The 21,870-nt window shown below is 42.6% G+C and overlaps 1 protein-coding gene across 3 annotated transcripts in view; it reads left to right on the forward strand.

The window, feature by feature from the left end:
• The first annotated feature begins 4,731 nt into the window (after nt 1–4,731).
• Nucleotides 4,732–21,870, forward strand: part of zmat4a (zinc finger, matrin-type 4a) — an 86,075-nt gene continuing 68,936 nt past the window's right edge. For 2 of the 3 annotated variants that reach the window (XM_078285098.1, XM_071904348.1), the window contains exon 1: nt 19,689–19,790. In XM_078285098.1, coding sequence (XP_078141224.1) covers nt 19,689–19,790 — 102 coding nt within the window. Of the gene's footprint in view, nt 4,819–19,688; nt 19,791–21,870 lie in introns of those variants that run through there. The other variant, XM_078285097.1, reaches the window with a different exon arrangement.

The raw sequence follows: 21,870 nt of genomic DNA on the forward strand, positions 1-21,870 counted from the left end.
CATACAAGTCATTCCATATACTTCCATAGCTGTAGTAATAGTAAGAATAGAACTTGCTCAAAGCACTTGAATGGGATTTTGAAAGCAATTGTTTCATACCCCATTGACTTGCACTAGCATTGCTAACAAATGCTAACAGGAGGCTGGTGCTGATTTCTCAGAGGCAAAAACTCTGATGTAAAAATGGTTTTGATGTTATTATAGTGGATATGGTTAATGATAAATAGGATAGGCCTCTAAAATTACTGAACCTTCCCTTTAAGGAGCTGCTAACCCACTTTCACTGGAGAGTTTTAGTGTCCCATGATGGTCTAAATGCTGTTTCTGAGGCTTTTCCACCCTGACAAGAATAAAAAAATAAAGATACTGAATATTGACACAAACACTGTGAGTATTCCTACATCTACCTTTATGGAACTACCAAATGGATCATGCTTAATGATGACTTTTTAATAACTGGAGGAGCTGTGTTTTGTGTTATAGGCCCACCATTTTACATCAAAAGGCACTATTCTGCTGCAGTGCAAGTGAAGCAATGTGTTGGCATATACTTCACAAATAGATTCACCAAGTTTGCCCCCACACTGCGTGAGGAGATCCAAATTCTGAGCATAAAATTATGGAGATCCTTAATTCTATGCAGATAATTTGGGGCTGTTGATGCCAGTGGGGTTTTTGGCAATAGTTTCTGTAGTCCGCTCAGAATGTGATATAATGCATGGTGTCATTTCTTCCAGCTACATGGCTAGGTTTAAGTCCACCAGGAGGACGTATTATCGGAGGGTGTCTTCTCAAGCTGTGTCAAATACAGCTACATGACAGGCCCCCCCTCCTCTCGCTCACACACACACACACACACACACACACACACACACACACACACACACACGTAGCACACACAGGGCATGTATACACACATCAGCTTTTGCACTGATGATGGGGGTAACTGGGATACAGTTTTGCATTTTTCACTTGAGCATGTCATTTCATTGGTCAGATGTAGAGTAATACAGTGGAAACTTTGCATTTGAAGTGATAGTCTGCAAGATCCGTTTTATTTAGTCTCCATCTTTGTTGCTCAGCGCTCATTGCTGTGGTGTTTCTGCACTGCTCTTCCCAGAGATCACCTGTCAATCAAACAGTGTGTCCGGTACTGTGACGTCTTTCTCCTTGGATTTTCTGTTGATGCAGGTTGAGTTTCTCTTTTCTTTGTCTGTTCAGCCATGGTGGCTATCACTGCTCATGCTGAATACCCAGTTCTTCTTCTAGTTATTCCAAACAAAGCGCTGTTGCTGCTGCTGTAAATGTACAATCTTTCATGAACTAGGTATAGGTTGAATCACTATTGTGTTGTATCAGTCAGTGATAGCGAGTAGCAAAACTGAGATTTCTGAAAATGTTGCAGATGATTACTTTAAAACCACCCTAGGCAACTTCACACCTTAGCGCCACCAAGTGTCAGCGTGTGGTAACTGTTTGAATTTCTTCATCGCCTACAAATTCTGTAATCCTGCTGTTTAGGAGACAGTTTTGTGTTTCATTCATACCCAGCACCAGAAATTAATTTGAGAAAATATTGTGAATGTACGGCATCTCAATTAGACAAATAGGACACTCTTCTCTGTTGTAGCCAAACTTTATGATTCAGGCTGATAAGACTGGGTGTATTTTCACCCAAAAATCTCACCTAGGGCAGCTTTAAACATCTCAGTTTAAGAATATTGTTCACCCATTTGTGTCTTCATTGGATTTCTCAGGCCTATGCACCCCTTTTGTTTTTGCATGTCCAGTCAGTACAATGGGTGCAGATTCAGTTTGTGCTATTTTGATCTTGCACACATACATACACATACGTTTGTGCAAACCATTGCTTGCTTATACACTTCCTCACTCACTCACACGCTCACACACACACAAAAAATACCAAAACACAAGTGTAGAATGAGCTGGGTTTTTGTTCATTCTTTCAGGGTCACAGTGAGTTTGATGCTCATGGTGTTGGCTGGTTGCTACGGGCTACAAGACAGAGATTGACTGATGGGGCATTCGCTCCCTTTGTGTGGTGACTCGGGCAAAAAAAAAAACCAAAACAAAACAAAAAAAAAATGTCAGGAGCCAAAAATGCATGCCAGCAACAGACAGGCATGTGCGCTGCAGGCTGACACGGAAGCCCCCCGACAACAAACTGGGACAGTTTTGAAAAGCTTAATTGCATCTGCCTGCTGTGTTTAGAATAATACAGCCTCATTCGAGTGCGCCTGTTCGAACCTTGGGTGAGAATCCATTGTCTACGAAGATGTGATTCCTGCTCCTTTCCTTGGGGAACCCGGTGAAATTGTTTTCTATCACCAGAGGCAGGGATTTCACCCATAAATCCACAACCTTTAGGAATGTCCTATATTTTGCTTCTCATGCGTCATAAAATATCTGGGGGTTGGTGCATGTTGCTCTCCTATGTAAGTGTGTGCGTTTGTGTCTTTCCTTTGTGACAAACCTTGTCAAAAGCGCTTCATAAAGAAATTTCACTTGACTGGAACGTGCTGCTAATGTAACGAGCCCGTACGGAGGAGGGAGGAATCCGATTTTGGAAGCACTGTAAAAGAAGGAAGGAGAGGAGGAATTAGTATTCAGTGTTCAACTTCAACCACTCCTCCGTAGTGCATATCATGAATACATTAGACCACTCCGTAACGAGATGCAATGAAATCTACAAATGAACAAAAATAGAGCATCTGGCCCTGACACATTTTCTCTTCTCGGAGTCGCGGGAGGCATCCTGTGGCCAGCGTGCAACTGTGATCAAAGAGGCGTTCTCCGGAGGGAAGCGGGACGGCCTCGTGCTCAGATGGGACCGCCCTCCTAACTGGAAGGTCGCGGGTTTGATTCCCGCAACGGCCCAAATGTGTGTGTCACCGGTTAGGCGCCCTGCGGAATCCCTCTACCTGCTCACTCATTGCGAAAACGCTCTGGATAAATGCCTGAAATGTAAATGTGGTGCACGCTCGCCCCCCCAAGGATATGACATGCTTCCTGTTGCAAACATAGCTTGTCATGAAAGTCCAACCATCTGGACCATGGGCACTGAGCTCAAGGGCAGATGAAAGACGTTTGCCCGCTGTAGCTCGTTCTCCCGCCAAACACACGTCTGCACTGACCTGATATTCTGACCCAGTTGAAAGAATCAGCAGTCGAGATATTTTGCAAATTGCATAGCCGACCCTATTTGCACATAAATGTTGCCCTGCAGCTATATGCTGCCTGTAAATCTCAACCCATATTTGTAGGCAAATCTTGCAGGGAGAAGCACTTGGCTCATCTATACTAAAACAATATCATCAGTAGCTAGTCTTTCTGTCTGGTACCTTCAATTGAAGAGCGCATGTTGAGGTGATAGCATGACAGATGCTCCACTACCTGCACACCTCACCTCAAAAATCATCTAATGGGGTTCTATGGGGAAAATGGTGCCCAAGGGCTCCCTCATGTGTTTATGGCTTCCAAATAGATTTCTGGTGATTTTTGCTTGATCTTTGCTCTCCATTATGATGATAAACAAGATTTAATTTAGATTCAATTAGTCTGAGGTGTGGTGACACACTTTGGCAGACTAAACTGATACCCATGTATGACACCCTATACCTCTATTATTTTTGTCACAATTAATCGTTGTCCTCTCACACTAAAGCTAGTTTAAATAGGAAATGCTATAAAAGTTGACTTTCTCTGGGTGGAAATTTTCCCACTGCTTTCATTTTATCGAGCCAAAGGTTGACAGGAACATTGGACATCAGCGCTGTTTGGTTTCCCTGATCATTCACACAGGAAGACACAGGAGAGGTAACTGAGTTATTGCAATATTTGAAGGTGAGAGGGGACGCCACTGCCAAATTATGGGGGCGTAAAGGAAAATAATTATATAACCAGCAGTGTAACAAATTACTGCTCCCAGGGAGAAATAGTGATGATGCAACGTGCCAAATAGTAACATTTTGTCAAGTAATAAAATAATAACAAAAACTAAATATATAGGCTATGCATTTAGTATATATATGTATTATTATATTATTGATTTTTATATGATTCTTTCCTTCTTCTTGATGATGATGATGATTATTATTGCCAAATAATAACTTACCAGTCATCAACCATTGCTCTACACTGTCCCCAGAAATGTAGTCAGTATGTAATAATAATGATAATAATAATAATAATGATATATTAATAATGATAATTTGCTATGAAATAGCAAAATTATCATTATTATTGCAATAATAATAATTATTGTTGTTGTGGTTAGAAATATTATATAATAATAATATAGCAATAATATATACAATATATAATGTAATAATAATTATAAAATATAGTAATTTAATAATAACACTACTACTACTACTACTACTACTAGTAGTAAAAATAGTACTACTAATAACAACAACAACAATAATCATATTCATAACCATAACAATAACAATAATCATAATCAAAACAACAGCTTTACTCTGTCCCCAGAAGTTGCGGTGGCAGATGATCCTGCCTGATAAGAGATGCGGGACTTCGCCCTACCTTTAGCGCTGAGTGAATTGACGCCTGATTAGTGCCAGGCGGCCAATAGGAGCGCAGCGGGGCGGAGAGCAGCGGCAGATTGTACTACAGTGTAGTACTGCTGCCAACAGCTGTAGATAGACGCGTCTCCTGCTCAGTCTGCCGCTATTTAGCATCATCTGGTCAATGGATTATACAGTTTCCCTTCAAGTGCAACATCAGCTGACGTTGTTCCCGACACACTTGTACCAGGGCTACAGTTTGGAGTTACAGGTACAGTTATTATTTTTTCTTGCATTGCAATTGCCAGTCCCGTGTTCTGTTTTCTTTGCAGCGCACCAAACTACAGTACTATCCATTCAACAGAGGCAGACACGCATGCATAGGAGTGAGTGTTACTTTACCGCCGATGCGTTTACCCCCGCGCATGCTGCAGGGAGAACCGCGTCGTTTTTCCGTGTTGCATGCTGATTTTTCCTCACCGAGATTCATGTTGCATGCCGCCGGGAGACAGATCGGTGGCGGTTGGGCTGCACAGAAAGGAGGGAGGAGGGAGGGACGGGGGCTGTTAAAAAGTAAGCGGGGCAGCGTGGTGGAGGTCAAAACATCACCTTGCATCCTGTGTCAAAAACAAGTCCTGTGTCCTGTGGAGCAGTGGCTGTCCGAGCGGGGGTCCGGGGTCAGCCCAGGGGTCCTCTAGGGGGGGTCAAGGGGGTAAAATGAGCCATAGTTTGATTTCACTGTCGTTTCATTCACTAGATGTGTAAGAATGACTCTTCTAAGCAGAGGTTTCTCACTCATCGCTACAGTGTAGGCAGTTGTACAGTTCAGTACTGACAAAAATCCTCCCTTAGGGGGGGTCCCTGGGGCGACATGCTATCAAACGGAGGTCCATGGTTTTAAAATGTGTGCCTATTAAGTTGAAGAGCCCCTTTGACACCCCCGGCTATAGAAGTCTTGGGAGTTTGAAGATGTGGACTTAATGGGTGAATTCTGGCGTCTATAGGCTATTTAATTCAACTGGGGGTAAAAACAGTGATTATTATTGAGCAAAATGATGATGTCAGCATCACCCCCCTACCCACCTGCCACCCCCAATCCCATCCCAATTTCCACTTTGCTGTACATGCAGGAGAACGGCTTGGCTTGGCTGTTCTCTCAAGGTGACATTTAAAGTGGATTGGAATCAGAGGGTAAACCCACCTAAACTCACCTTCTTCATTGTGGAATAGAGTTTACCTCCTTTATTTTTCTTTTTTGTGCTGATAGTGCAAGTTTGTCATGAGATAGGATAGGGTCTTTTAAGGAAAAGTAGAAGTGATGTTGGCTTATGTTGGCGCGTGTTTGCTTGTGACGGACTGGAGGTCATAGTTTTGTGTTTTCCACTACATCACTGGGTGCAATTAAAACTCACCTGCCTGTTGTGCCAGAGGAGAAAGGACACCTGGTGTAGAATGAAGTTGTTATGCCTTGTAAACAAACTCTCTTTCTTTCTTTCTTTCTTTCTTTTGATGATTTATTTACCCTTTAGTGCTAGTAAAAAAGCAAACACAATGGGAAATCTGGAGCGCAGCTGCTTTAATCATCGCTTTGATGTTTCTCAGGTGGCATTGAATATTTTTTTTCATTATTAGCCGGTCTTACTGCATTAACATTCTCTTTGCTCTTTTGCAATTTCCCCTGTGCACAGTCCCTATATGTTTGCTTGTTTTCCTTGGTATTCTAAGTTATGGTGTCTTTTTCCGTTGCACAAGGATTGCAGCACTTCGGGTTTCTTTTAGGAATAGAGCCCATCTGACAAAGTTTTTATCGGCAGTTAAAGGTTTTAGCACATCGGTTGGGTATGCCAGACTGGAAGGGACTGGCTTCAGAATTTGTATTCGAAAAAATCATTGCCTGAACTTAAAAATTCAATGTCCCTGAAATATAAAGAGAAAGAGTAAGAAGAGAAAGTGTAATGTAATTAATTGTAAGAGTAGGAGTCTACCTTTTTATTCAAACGGTAGATAGAAGAAGAAAAGAAAAGAATAATGCAGCGTTTCCCCAGCCGGCTCCGTGTCCCTCTCCATCTGCTGAGAACCTGCATGATATCATCACCATCCACCATCTCCCCGTGCAAACCACAAGGTGGCTCCGTCTCGGCACCATCAAGGTCTTTTTAATTTTATCATCTGAGACAATCCCTGTCTGTGTCGTCTCCGCCACAGGCTGCGTGTGCCTCCGGAGGACAGCGTGCTTACATATGCACTTTCACTACTTCCCCCCCTTTTTCTTTGAATGGTTCCGAGTTATTTTCTCACCGGGATCTTGCGTAACACGACACATGAAAGTTCCGCGGCGTCAGGTTACAGAACAGCAGCAGGTTATAAACAGCCTCAGATAATAAGCCTCCCGTATCGACCCTCGCTTAAACATTCCCATGATTTGCTGTGTCTGCTCAGACTCTCTCTAGTTATCGTTTCTATTTTGGAAGAGCTTGAAGTGGTAAAAACACTTACATTCCCCCCTTCTACCATCGGTAATTTGCGATGGCTATAAATAAAAGGCTTTGAAGCTCTGCGCTTTCGGTGTCATCAATAAATGTTTGCTTTTGTAAAGCCAAAATTGCCCTCTTTTCTTCTGTCGGTTTTTCAGTGCCTTCTCGCTGCACTTGTTTTCATTTCTCTCTCCAATATTTCTTTCATCAAAGGTCAACTCCGACGTTTCTAAGGATTTTATAAATAGCCAAACAGCTCCAATAATATGAGCCAAATGCATTCAAAGACATTTTCAAAGCATGTAGAAGTTGTTTGGGAGCGCATAACAACGAGGCAAAGTCAACTCCATCACAGGAGCTGATCAAATATGTGCTTCATCAAAAGCTGATAAATGATTTCTTAGTTATTCATAGCAGCAGCATGGAGAATAAACTTTTGAACAATGTAACCAGACTTTAAAAGGGCCCAGCCTGTCCTTGCATCTCATTTAAAAATCACAGGCAAAGACTGCCTTCATCTTCGGCTCCCAATAGAGTTTGGTTCCTAAATGAGATCTACACCATTTGAAAACAATGACACCTACTCTTACAGAATGATTGACAGCACAGAATGAAAACATATTCTTGTACTTTTTCAAGGATAGAGTCAGATAACTGAAGTCGTGGCAAGATAACACTTCTGCAGACTGGATTCTCTATATTTCTTAGATATTGAGCCTTAAAGGGGAAAAAGGAAGGTTTTTTCATCGCACAAAAAGACCATAATATATCTTCGGGGGGTTGATGGGGTTGTTGATCAATTCCAATGACTCAACAATTACTTGGCCAGCTGCTGAGATTTCTGGCTTTTAAAACTCACTTTACAGCCTGCGCTCCGCTTTGGAACAAAACCTCCCCACCCACCGGAGTTTCGAGACACATTCACAAGACATTTGAGCTACGATGTCTAAAAAGCCCCGTTCTCAAGCCAAAAAAAAGCAAATGACTAAGCAGTATTATTATTCCAGTATTTCGCATGGTGAGCTATTACCTCTTCACTATGCATTTCTATTGGATCTCTGCTCTAATTAGCTAGCTTACAGGCCACCGCAGAACAAGGGGACGTGTGATGACTCCGAACTTACATACAGCTTTCCGCTTGTATTTAAAGCTGCATGTTCTGTACACACTGTATCACCTTGTGCCCACTGACTGGCTTTTGCTGCACTGAGAGAGTCTTTTAAATCTTAGTTGGACTCAATATATAGATCTGCCTGGCCTGATGCACACCTAACCTTACAATTAGGAGTGCTTTGTGTATAAGTCCAACTGGGCCTTTTTGGAAACAAAGAAATTAGCCTTGATGTACAGTAACTGGTATTGTAAAACAAGTGGGTGTCATCTGACTGCCGACACTGAAGTGAACCCACAGCCTCTTGCAACAGGTGTGTGCTTTAATACTCTTATAATAGCTGTAGCGTTTCCTTGACCTGCAAATGATTTGAGTTTGAAATCCTCCGGCTTGATATTGTGCCTTCGCTGGAGAGAATTAATCTCATTAAAGTCGACCGGTGTCACAATTTTATTGTCACACCGACTCAACATTTGCCCTGAATGTCTCCACTGGCTCAACACCAAGCTGATTATATTGCTGAAGTGCAGGCAGACTGCCCAGTCGGCACGTTAATGTTTTCACTCAGCAGATTTGTGGACAGTGGTTAGGTCGCACTACATGGGAATAGGCCACTTAGCAGCAACACACAACTGCACATTACTTTGACCTCGAGGCATGGTGTTGCAATTTGGCTTGACCTCGCCTCCCCGAAGCCGGCGCTGCAGAATGATAGAGACTGAATGCAGCGCTCGGTGCTCTGGGACGGGGAAGGCTGGCTCTGGCATGCGAGTGTGCAGCCTCAGTCATCCTGGCCTGGCTAATATGGCCTCCTGGGAGGTGATGCTGGAGCCTCTTGTCGGCTCCCCGGAGCACCAGCTGGACAAAATGCTGCTGATGATAGTGGACTAACGGTGTCCACGGACCTCGCAGGTCACGCCCGGCAGAGGGAGGCCAGGCCGGACAGCTGCTCTCATCCGTTATATCTGGAAGCGTTACACCCGGACGAGATCACCTGCCAGCAAGGAGTGAGATGTCTCCGGAATTACTTTCTCAGCTGGCGGAATTACTGAATCACTTTTGCTAATGCCATGTTGTTTAAAGTAATCGATGACCTTTATGGACATCTATGGTCGAACTGAAACCACGTCGATAGAACCTGATCTCCTCCTACACAAGCCTCTGGCACTAGGACAGCAATGGACACATCGGTTGTTGCAGGGATTCGTACCTTAGGGTTACGTTAGGACAGTCTCAGTAACCAGCAGACCACCCTGGTACTCCACAAGCTAACGAGACATTCAATTAGGCTGAGCGTCTGACCTCCGCTGAGACCGGATGAGAGTGAGGTCTGTTGCAATCAAGTGATTCCACTGGTGGAGACTAGCAACTTATTTATAGCAATCAAATGGTAATCAACATTCAGAGAGTGGAACAGTGATTGCCTCTGCAGAGATCTTGCAGTAGGAGCTTTCGTGATGAAGACGATGATGACGATGATGATGAAGGGATGGATAGGATTGAAGAGTTGTAAGTTGTATGTATCCTATACCCGCACCTAGGGTTTGACCGATATATGGGGCCAATACTGCCCTTTATTATTATTTATTCAATGCCGTGGAAAATATTGCGATATTCACGAAATATCGCAATATTCAACAATATCAAATATCGGCCCAAGACTACCTTTTATTAAAAATCATACATGGTCCAGTCAGAGTGGTCCACCTCTGATATGATGGATATGATGCAGCTTGTTTGATTAAATATTTATTGTGTAATACACTGGTTGTCTATGGGAAGCACTTCACTTGAATTGATTCTAATGAGTCATTTTGTTAAAATTGCATACAAGTTTGCATGGATATGTTTTATGCTACGAGTACTACTTCTACTACAACTACTAAATATTATAGTAATAACAGTAATAAATGGGCTTCAGTGCAATGTGTTTTCACCCTGATAAGAATGAAAATCTGGGGGAAACACTGAATAGTTACATTTTTTTGTTTTTTTTGCATGGAATTGCTTTATACCATTGCCTTTGTAACTCTCATAATATTTGATTGTAAATTTGATTTGTAATTAGAGAACAGAGTGGTGATTGCTCCTGTAAACTTGTCCACTGATTTCTTTTTTTTCCCCCAATCATGGCCTCAGTCCAGGAGTCTGCTGCACAAACTCGCTGTCTCCCATTCAGGAAGGTTGAAGGCTGTTTGTCTCTCTCTACAGCACATAGTACTAGTACTACAGTGTGTAACTGGGAGATGTCATCTTATTCAGCCGGAGGATTCTTGCCTACGCTAGGATTTACACTGATATCATTTTCCCTAGAGAGCCGCTTTGGAGGCTTTCCAAAATTCATGACCGACAAGCTCACTTTATTCCTCATCATCATTCACTGTCAGCAACAGGTCAGCAAAGATAACTACCGTTCATTTAAAAAGTAAAATTCTGCCCATTGTACCATATCAGTGATTGATTATTTCTGCTGTGTTGGGGCTTTAAAAACGCATCTCTTTCACTTCCAAAGTCAGGCAAAAATGATTTTTCTCTTTCACTGGTGTGTGTGTTTATATCTGGAGAGGATATACTTGATGATGAGGAAATATGGAGAATAGAAATAAATCTACTGGACTATCTGAGGAACTGAGGACTGATAACTTAATGATGACTCACCGTGGAAGTTGCAAAGTTTGAACACTTTGAACACCAGTTTCATAGAGATGGACTAAGCCTTGTTTTTTGTTTTCACCACTGAAACCAACTTTTTATACAGCTATTATAAATAGGGTTCAACCTGTACGGGTTTGTGAAGTCTGATACCGATAACAATGTTTTTGTACTGAAGCTGTCGCTGACATTTTATGGAAATATTCAATTTCTTTACATTTGAACATTTTTATGCCCCAAAACACAAGTTGTTAGTGTTTATCACAGAATTATATTCTTGTCAGGGTGGAAAAGCCTCTGAAACAGCATTTAGACCATCATGGGACACTAAAACTCTCCACTGAAACCCAGACTAATGAAATTCTTCTAGGGTTAATCGCTCTTTAAGCCAGGTTGATCCACACCACCTAGGCCTTTTAAATGAAGAGCTGATTTACAAAAACACATTACTGATCAATTCAGTGAAAAAATAAAATGTGCAAAGAAAATAGACTGGGAGGAACCTCCATCATATCAGAGGTGGACGACACTGATTGGCCGATATCTGATACATAAAAGGACAACATCTGCAAACCAATATATCTGTATAACCCTATTACTAATACTTATGCCTGTGAAACAAGCCTCAAGTTTACTGTCATTTCCAAAGTTTTCAAATGTCTCTTGAGAGAGATATATGGACTGTGAGCCTGTCTGTCCCAGCACCACATTAGCTCTTTTAATGCGCGGAGCGCCTCAGTAACTCAGCAGCTCTTTGTGACAGTAACTCAAAGCCTCGACTCCTCCGCTCCTCTCCCCCCAAACCGATACTCTTTACGTGTCCTGCAGCCATAATTAATTGCCTGTTTTACCACTCGTAATATCGCATACGGAGGGAATGACCAACTTAGAATTTACGAGTCGCCACACTTGACCCCGTGAGGACGGAATTCTCCATTACATCGAGAGGTGGACGTTATTTATATTCCTGGAAATGAGGGGCATCTACTGCAATATTCGTTTTCATTATTTTTCAAAGCGAGGGATTATTTATAAGGGATGATTTATTTTTCATTTGCATTGGTCTATCCATCCAAGGCGATCCAAATTGAGTAGCCAGAGAGAGTACTTTCCAGCAGCTGAATTAGGCCCAACTTTGAAATCAATTCCTAAGTAAGTGTGGCTCTATTTATGATCTATTTATTGTGGTTTTGAGTGCTAGTGTTCACCAGGGGAGTTGTTTGTGCCGGTTTACACTCACTGTCCATGGTAATTCCTGTGATTAGAGTAAGAAGCTGCTCTCCCCGTCACTCTCTTCTCTCATTTTGCATTCTCTCCTCGTCCATCTCGTCTCTCTTCGCTGCCATTGAACGGCTGCCCAGTTCCCCCCAGTTCCCAGTGAATAGTAATTCATCCAGCTGGCACGCAGGACATCCCGTCCGCGGAAAGGGTACCCAAGAATACTTTTACAAACTGATCCGGGGACAGCGGCGGCATCGGTCGGCCTTCCTATCCCGCGCTGCACCTCCTCAATCTGTGTCAATTAGCTGTTATCTTCTGAAAATACATTTGTGCGCCCGTTCAAAACAGAATGCCATGAATATTTTACAGCTGAATGCTTGAAAACGCTCCCCTCTGAAATCTTTTTTTATCTCGGAGCTGTGCTGTGTTGGTGAGGCACTTTTGATGGGTTTCACTCCAAAACGCTGTATATCCATTTTGGGGAAAAAAAACAAAAAAAACAACAATTTTCTATTTTTAAGTAAGGCACTAAGATGACTCATAATTTTAATAGTAACTCATAATGTGATTTAATTACATGCCAGCAATCATTATACTATAGGTACCATTTCTTTCAAATAGATGTATCATTTTGGAATGAAACATTTGATTTATTTTGGAACAGGTGGATTTTTGGCCTTGCTTCTGCTTTGAAAAAGTTAAATAATGTATCCATAGCTGCCTATGTTATGTAAACCGGATTATTACTTTCTCAAATGGGACAGTTTGTCATTGAAAATTAAGAACTAAAGCGACTAAGATCAGTTGGTGAATAACAGAGGGATGGTCATTGGCTCCCAAGACTCGCAAAAGCAAAAGCTTGATCCAAAGTGTTGCATGAATTATGCGCATGTTTAATACTTAGAATGAACTCTCTCTGCCATGAATTATACAGGCTCCTCTATCTCCTAAATTCAGTAATGACCAAGTGAAAGCGGAGTGCTTGACACCTTTAGGAGGATTTGGAGGCCAGTGGAAAGTTGCCCAGTTTTTAAATTCTCTTATCCAATCAATTATTCAATTGAGCCGACGCTGACTTCTAGACAGTTTTTTTTTCTCTGTAGATGCAAAACTTCACTTACCCCTGTGTTTGAAACTGTAAACTAGTATTTCCCCTCACCCTGAAATGTATAGCTGTGATTTTTGTGCTGCATGTTTTGCCCTTCCAATACTACTCCGATATACAGTAGTTGAGAAAGATCAAATTCAGTGTTAAATTTTCGCCAAATATGCTCTGCAAGCTGAAATTCCAATTCAGCGACACCTCCAGAGGGCAATACGGTGGATTGGAGTAGTTCAAAATACGACAATAAGAAGGATTGGAGTAGACAGAGCTGCAGTCTGCCTCTTTATAGTGAACTGCAGCAGTCAGTGTCAAACAGCTGAAAACATTCAACAGCATCAAACAGTGCACCAAGTCCTGAACTGAATCCTAGTCCACCTAAATTGGTTGACAAACTGGTGCCAGGAGTGAAATATGGAACTATTTCTGACAGAGCCAATAAAGACAGACACCCAACTGAGTTGGTAGTATTGTATTTTTAGATATTAATGCATAACTCCAGCCATTTTTGACTTGAACGCTATTTTCCTGTATTTTCTCTCATACCAGGTGATTCTAACCAAACCCTCATCAATTGCTTCATTATAGAGCTAACTACGTCTTGTTTGCCAAGGTACACAGATTTCTAATAACATAACATAACATAACATATAAAGCCAATGGACACTCCAAAAATCAACCCTAAAAGCACCCAAAGCATATCTGTTTCAACACATTGATTGCTCGCTCTGTAATGAGACATGTTGGTAAAAAGACGTAAATGAAAAGTCATGCCTCTCTTGTACCGTTTTGATGCTACCTTGGCCATTGCTTTAGCTCGTCCTTGTTTACTCTTCACCAGTTAAGTTGTCAAGTCGTGGAAAAACTGAAAATTAATGCATCTGTCATGACAGAGTGAGCATCATTGATTTGAAAAAGACATGCTCTGGGTGCTTTTGGGGTCGATTTTTGTAGTGTGCATCGGCCCATTAGGACTGTATTGAAGAGCTGCACATGACAGGAGTAGCTCTATAGTGAAGCAATTGACGGGATGTTGGTCAGAATCGATTGGCATGGTGGAAAATGATGGAAAAATAGGATCCAGGTCAAAAATGCCTCTTCCCTGGGTCAAAGGGCCACCTAGAGGAAAGGCCGGCATGACTCCAGCTCATCCGGCTCGCCCGCTTAACACCTTCCCTAACGAATTACAACCGACCTTTCATCGCCCGAACATCTGCCGGGCCGCTTGCCGCTCTGACCTCCCTTTCATCTCTGCGCTACTTCCCTCCCACTGTTTCATCATGTTTTTTTTTTTCTTTCCCCCGCCTCAGGCTTCCAGCTACACGCTGCTCGCCTGGGTTGATTTGCTGCCGGCCCGTCATAGTCAAGAGGCAGGGCGGTAAACAGTGTTGACTAGGTGTGAGAAACAGGCCGGCTTCCCGCTAATTTGATTGTCAACACGAGGCGTGCCACATTGTTCCCTCTCTGACTTCCCTCCCTGTCCCATGTTTCTCTTTCGCCCCAAATTGGCAATGCGGCTTCTGTAATAAGCTCACAGTGCTCATAGAGAGAGCCCGGCCTTAACGACGCTGGCAGCAGCTGCTCTGATCAGATATTGATGATTGAATTGTGTGGAGAACCCCCTGTCGGTTTTACGATTGCGATGCCGCCCCTTATCTGATTACGCCGGATGAAAATTAATATTTTTCTCAGCATCTCATTTAGAAGAGAGTCAACCTCTCTCGCAATTACAGCTGTGTGTCTGACAGTAAAATCCATTAGCTTAATGAATTGATCGGCGAGGAGGGCGGGGCGGGGGGGGAATTGAAACATGTTAATTTGGGCGAGCGGCGGCCGCTCTTTGGAGAGCCGCGGTTCACGCTCGGTCGTCTTTTGCTGCCCCGATCCGGGGGCAGCGGCCCGTAGCGCTGCTGCTGCTGAGTGACGCTGATGCTGAGGGACAAGGACAAGGACAGTGTCAGGGCAGGCTGGTGACCAGAAATTTTTTTTTAAAATTTATTTTATTAATTTTTTATTCTTATCCAGAGTAGCAGAACAGTACAATAAGCTTAAATTCCTACATCACTGTCATTACAAGTGACCCATAGTAAGGGCCACAAGGGTCAAAGGTCACAGCAACCTGTCAATAGATGTAACCAAATACTCCTGTATCCCCAGAAGAGCATGTTTGACTGAGAAGAAGTGCTAGGGAAAGAAAGAAAATGGATTCATTCATTTCCCTTGCCTGCTTCTATTTATTCCTGTTCGGGGTCACAGGGGTGGGGGGGGGGCGGGGGGGGGTGCTGGAGTCTATCCCAGCATGCATTGGGCGGAAGGCAGGCAAGCCAGAGAGACAAGCAATCACTCACACTCAGACCTGTGGACAGTTTAGAGTCTCCACCTCACTTTGCCTGTCTTTGGACTGTGGGAGGAAACCCAGGTGAACGCTGCCCAAAGAAATAAAAGCTGAGGAGAAAAGTTTTTTTGTTTTTTTCTCGCCAGACTGCTGTAGCTGCTGCTTCTCCTTGCTGCCGCTGCTGCTGATGTTGCTGCTGATGCTTCCGCTTCTTAACAGAATTTAGGGTGATTAATGATTCATCGCCAGCATCTGTGCACCCTTGCTAAGGCGGGCTGCGGGCCCCGAGGCTGAGGCGAGCCGATAGAGCTCTTAAAGCCCCTTGTTTATGTTGTTTGTCCTGCCGAACTCGAACACGGTCTCGGTCCGGGGAAACGGGCGCTGCTCTCGACTGATTACAAGACAGGGGAGCAGATGAGCGTCACTGATTTATTCCCCCTGCCTCCCCCCATGCCTCCCCCCCACCCGACCGCTCGGCTGCAGACGCCGCGGGCTCTGACAGGTTTTTATCCTCGTTCCGTCAATCTGGCCGTGCCCTCCAGGCCGCCGGGTACCAGCGTCCGGTGATGCAACGGCTCGCTGCAACTCACTGCCAAGGTCACATCATTTTCTGGAACAGTGACATTAAGCACTAAATATGAAAGGAAAGTCTGCAACTGGAAGATGAATGGGGATAATTCAAATGGAAGAGTGAGAGACAAAACAAATTTCTGATAAAGTTATCCTACATTATCCTTTCCATATTCATTTTAACAGAAGGATAGTAGGAGATAATTATGTTTGGATAATGTAGTTGTGGACATGCCGAGCCAGTGGGAGCTGCCCCATGGTCTAAAAATAAAACATTAAATCACCTTAAAGTTCTTCACATTCACTCTCTCCTTTACTTGAAGACTATACTCTAATAATTCTCATATTTATTGTTTACCGTACCTGTAGCTCCAGGCAGGAGACAATTGGGAAGTGTCTGGTGGGAACTGGCTCCAGCTCCCCACAACTCATCATTTATTTATACATCATCAAGAGATGATGTGGGAAATACACTGCATACCTTATAGCCTGTAGCATACAGTACAGTATACTTCATGAAATGTCAACAGAAGCTCTTGCACTGAATGTCAAAATGCTGCAAGGAGGATTTTTCGCAAACGAGTCCGTTCAGCTTAGGCGGTTAATTCTCTTGCTGACCATTGGGAAATCAGTCAAATGTTTTTGCAGACATATAATTAAAAGAAATTGGTCCATGCTTATCTTTCACACAACACCATCAATACATTTCTATCTTGACATCATATTTGTGGGGGAGTTGAACTGTGGGAAGAACCATGCTCAAGTAACCAGAGGGAGAGTCCTCAAATGTTTTAATAGTTAAGTACATTATTTACATGACGTTTTGATATGATCTCATGATGGTCCAAACCTCATGTTTTTAACACTAGAACTACCAAGGCAGTCATTTTGACCGTTTTAAAATTTTGCAATGTAATAACTTTGTTGAAATAAAACCCATGTAACTATAGGACCCTGACTTTTCCTAAATGTGTGTATATTTTATTCTAACATTGTTATTTTATTAAAATTACAAAACACAAAAGAGTTCTGAGTATTTCTACCTTGAATGGCCATAACGGTCATATTGACCGTATGCATTATAGACGGTGTATCATTTCAGTGTTTGCTACTTTTTCCCGCTCTTGAAGATCCGCGTCACCGTTGCCTAGCAACTATTTTTTCTAGTTGTTTTTTTACGCTATTGCAAAGCTAAAACCTAGCAAGTAGTGTGTGGGAGCTGCACATGGAAGGTGGAGATTACCTGTGTTGACTGTGAGTAACTGATCCACAAGTGTCAGTGAAATTGATGCGTGGCGTTTGCTCCCAAAACAACCCGATGCCTTGTTCAAGTGAGCCCACTTAGAGAAGAATACTTTCATTATGATTTTACAGCATGATATTTTCATTATAATTTTACAGCATGATATTTTTACTCACTAAAATAAATATTGCTTTCTAAATCAGTTCGTTTTCCCGCAGTTTAGCAAATTTTCATATTCTTTTCCTGTGACCGTCAGATTGACTGTTTTGGCCATTTTGGGGTATATGCGTTTCATACGTGTCCATAAAGATTTTTACTATGCATTGAAATGCATATTGGTGATGTTTTTATAAGTTATTGTTCCAAGGATGAATGAATTTGTTTTTATTTTACAAAGAAAATAATAGAATATTGATCTAATTCGAATTTGTATCTAATTAAAATAGCAGGTTCTGTGGTTGTCGATTAACTAATACATTTTCACATTCATTAGAATTTAAATTTCGTGTCCTGATGTTTATTATTACCTATCCTAATATTACAGATCCATTTATTCTTAGATTTTATATTGATTATTGAAATTATATGCAAATAATGTATGAACAGTCAAAATGACCGCTATGGCCGTTCTAGTAGTTATAGAATTCCGGTAGTTCTAGTGTTAATATGATGAACTATTAAAGGTCCAGTGCAATGAGAATTGCATTTCTCAATTTCATGGTATAAATTAACAAAGGTAAAGAAAGGTAAAGTTACCCAAATTTTTATAACTGTCTTTGTCTTTGAAAGCGTCCTTTGAAAAATCTCCCTCTGGTTGTCAACAGAATCAAATAGATTTAGAATTCCAATCTACTTACTGGTGTAAATGATGTCACCTACACCCAGGTTAATGAATGCTCTGATTGGTCGACAGTATGCATAGTTACGTAATCAGGTGTACCATAGTCTGACACACAATAGCCAGCCAGCTACTTACCAAACTAGCCAAATGCCCCCATTGTAGCTGGGTGACGAGGTTCCAACACTGGATATTTGTTCCCCAAAGATAGAAATAGATGGCACAATCATAGGGAAGGTTTGGCTCTGACTCAGTCCTACAAGCTTTGTACCATCTAACCATCAAAAACTGAAAAAAGTGATGCTCATTGTGTTAGAAATCAACATCAAACTTTTCCTGAGTTGAAATCATTGCAACTACCAGCTCAGCTGTAGCGAAGACTTGGTGGTCCCGTATTGTTTTGAAAGCATTTGCGGGATCATTTGCATGTGCAATTGAGCGAACCACAACAAGATTTAGCATAACAGCCCTAAAAGTTCCTTCCTTCTCGTCATTGTGCATTCTCGGGGAAGAGAAGTCGGAGAGACTTTGCTTTTATACCCACATGACCTCCGCTCTCATCTGTCATGCTGCTCCTAATGAAGACGTGCCGTGGTAAATGAGGATGAGTTGAGCCTGACTGCCTCCAAATATGAAATGTGAGCCCCTAATGGAAGGCGGGCTGAATTAGTAATAGAAAGCAGAGATGGCCCAGACCGCGTCGATAGAATGGAAATAAAAGCTTCTTGTAGCAGTCGCTCTTTTCCCACACAATCTCCATATAGGCAGCATGAAGCTCCATCATATATTTTAATGAATTTCCAGGAAAAAAAATCTTTCGGCGTGTCCCGTAGTTGTTATTTATTTATCATTGTCGAAAATAATTTTGGCTTCATGGCTGAATTTTGAGTGTAATGTTTGTGCTCGGCGGATGCCAGATATTAAATGGTTTTATGACTCATTGCTTGCAAAACCTGCTCAGCATCTGTCACTAATGCAAGTGCTTGATGTAATGAAATATTGATTGAACAACTATGAAAGTATGAAATGAGATTATTGTTTACTTGCTCCATTACATCTAGGCTGGTTTGTCTTCGCTCCCTATAGTGACTTGGCTGCATGGTAATGGCAAAAATCAGACTGTTTTTGTTTGAATATTGAGACTGTAATATCCACTGTGAATCATGCGGACAGTTTTTCCACATCATTTCTTTTTCGGTGCTTACAGAGTGCGATGCCCGAGGTGAGTGAGGTCCGGTGGTTAGGATTTGCACAGTTTGAATAAAATTAAAGATTTTCCCTGACTTGCAACTCGATGTGTTGGCGAGGGGATTCTGCACAGCATCCAGAACGCCGTATGTAGGAGGTCTGAAACACCTTCTCACTGAAATGTGTTGATGAGAAAAATTGCTGCCTCTTTCGATTTTTGAACTCATAGTGCTCAATATTGTGATTTCAGCCTATGGTGCAGTCCTCCACTTAAAAAGTAGTGCCTCGCTGCGCTCAAGACGTAAGGTTCACCAAGGAACATACAATGGAAGATGACTTTTAGGGGTTGCGGACCCAGGTCAGCATCCAGGTCAGTAACCATGTCCGTGTCTGTCTCTCCTCCACAGATGAAGTCAACAGAGGTGGACCAAGGGCTTTTCACAGACAGCTACTGCAAAGTGTGCAGCGCTCAGCTCATCTCCGAGTCCCAGAGGGTTGCCCATTATGAGGTGAGGATGCCGCCCTGCACTGCCTCGCACGACTCTGCCAGACCCCATCAGCTTTGACATAGATATAGAATCTTGTGGTGTTAACGAAAGGCTTAGGGTCACGCTATTTTTGGCTCTGCTGTCGCCCCCCTGGAGAGGATTGGCGGGGCCACGCGGCCGAGCGCTGCGGTTCGCGAAATGTCAATAAATGCGCGACTCACCTGAGTTTACCCAATTATTCTTAATTACCTTCAATGGAGGACTGCATTGGAAATTGAACATCAATAAATCATTGCCACATTAATTTTCAGGCATTTGTATAATTACTGTAAACAGATGAGATCATTGCAGAGAACATTGGCAGCCTCTACCGGCCTCTATACTGCATTTTACATTGTGTGACACCAGGTCTGATCTGCTGGATTGCTTTAAGGCATGGAGATTGCTTTATGGTTTTAAAACAGCAAAAACTTTCAGAGTTTCTGTCAACAGCAGATGGTGGAAGGAGTGAAAGTCTGATGGAAAAATCACTTCCAAGGGGAGGGAAAGGGGGAGAGGAAGCAACATCGTTTTTGCGACAAGAAGCGGGATTTATGGGAAATGTGGTCTTAATTTTGCGAAAGATTAGCACTAACAATACCACTGGCGTGAAATAGAGGCTACCAATCATCTCAACCATGGTCTCTTTAGTATACAATAATTATACCAAGGTATCACAATTAATTTGGCAATGATATCTTGTATAAATGCTACATATAGCACCATTAAATACCATTTCTATGAATAGTACTCCACCCCCTCCACATGTCATGCTCACGTCATGTCGGATTTATCATAAATGCCAGCTGCTGACTGGGAAAAACTGTTCATGTCAGCCTCCTAATGGTGATTATATGCAGAACGTGGGATTTTTTGTAGACTCTGATATCTCCCACTTGGCATCACAAATTGCAGAGTGTGTCAACACGGGTGGCAGCGAATCCACCGATGTCAGCAGCCAAAGATGTATATGTACAAAAAGTGAGCAACACCTGCTTCAGTTTGTGTATGATTGATTATACATTCATAAATAAAACTAATTTTGGATGGGGACGTTCAGTTAAACACGTGAACATCTCCTAGTTTTAGCGACGAGATGCCATCCCAAACTTCCACTTCTTGCGATATGATGTGAACGCAGCATAAACTTTTAACTCAACACACGCAAACCACACAAGCTGACCCTAATCTCCTCAAGGACAAAGTGGGTCTAGCAGCTAGTTGGTTTCCTTCCTTCTGTCTGTGTAAGACAACTCAGGACGAGAGAGAGTGGCAGTTTGACAGGAGTATTCAAAGGCAGATTCAGTATTCTTGAGTTGGACGGCACGGTGGCTCAGTGGTTAGCACTGTTCCCTCACAGCAAGAAGGTCCTGGGTCCTTTCTGTGTGGAGTTTGCATGTTTTCCCCGTGTTTGTGTGGGTTTCGACTGGGTGCTCCGGTTTCCTCCCACCATCAAAAGACATGTATGTTAGGGTTAACGCCTGTCAGTGCCCCTGTCCAAGGCACTGGCAAAAGAACTGGAGTCGGTCCCCGGGCGCTGTACTGCGGCTGCCCACTGCTCCTAGTACTAGTGTGTATAGGATGGGTCAAATGCAGAGGACAAATTTCCCCATGGGGATAATAAAGTATACAAATACAAAATACAAATTTTAGGCACTTGAGGTGTAAATATGGGTCAAAGGTTACATATAGGAATGTTGCTTCATATAGGTACTTTCCCATTTCTTCCTCAGCATGTCTTAGTGCTGGGCAGGTACCAGCCCCCTTCTCTCTCTGCAGATGCTGCCCTTCACTCACTGTCACTCCGAGTTAGATGACCAGCGAGTCTGACTGCAGGGCTCCTGGTTTTGGACATGTGAAATAACAGGAGTTGAAAGGACTCATATGAGACACTCTAGTCCACCCCAAGTATTTGCAAAGACCGAGTCATTCCAGTCCGTTAGTCAGTTTAGCATTTTAATTGATTTTCTATCGTTGCTGCCCATGGAGATCGGGTTGCTGCCAAGGTGAAATCTCATCAAGAAAAATAAATAATTATTAATCTTATTTGAGGATGTCACCT

The sequence above is a fragment of the Centroberyx gerrardi genome, chromosome 8 (assembly GCF_048128805.1).
Source record: "Centroberyx gerrardi isolate f3 chromosome 8, fCenGer3.hap1.cur.20231027, whole genome shotgun sequence".
Lineage (NCBI taxonomy): Eukaryota > Metazoa > Chordata > Actinopteri > Beryciformes > Berycidae > Centroberyx > Centroberyx gerrardi.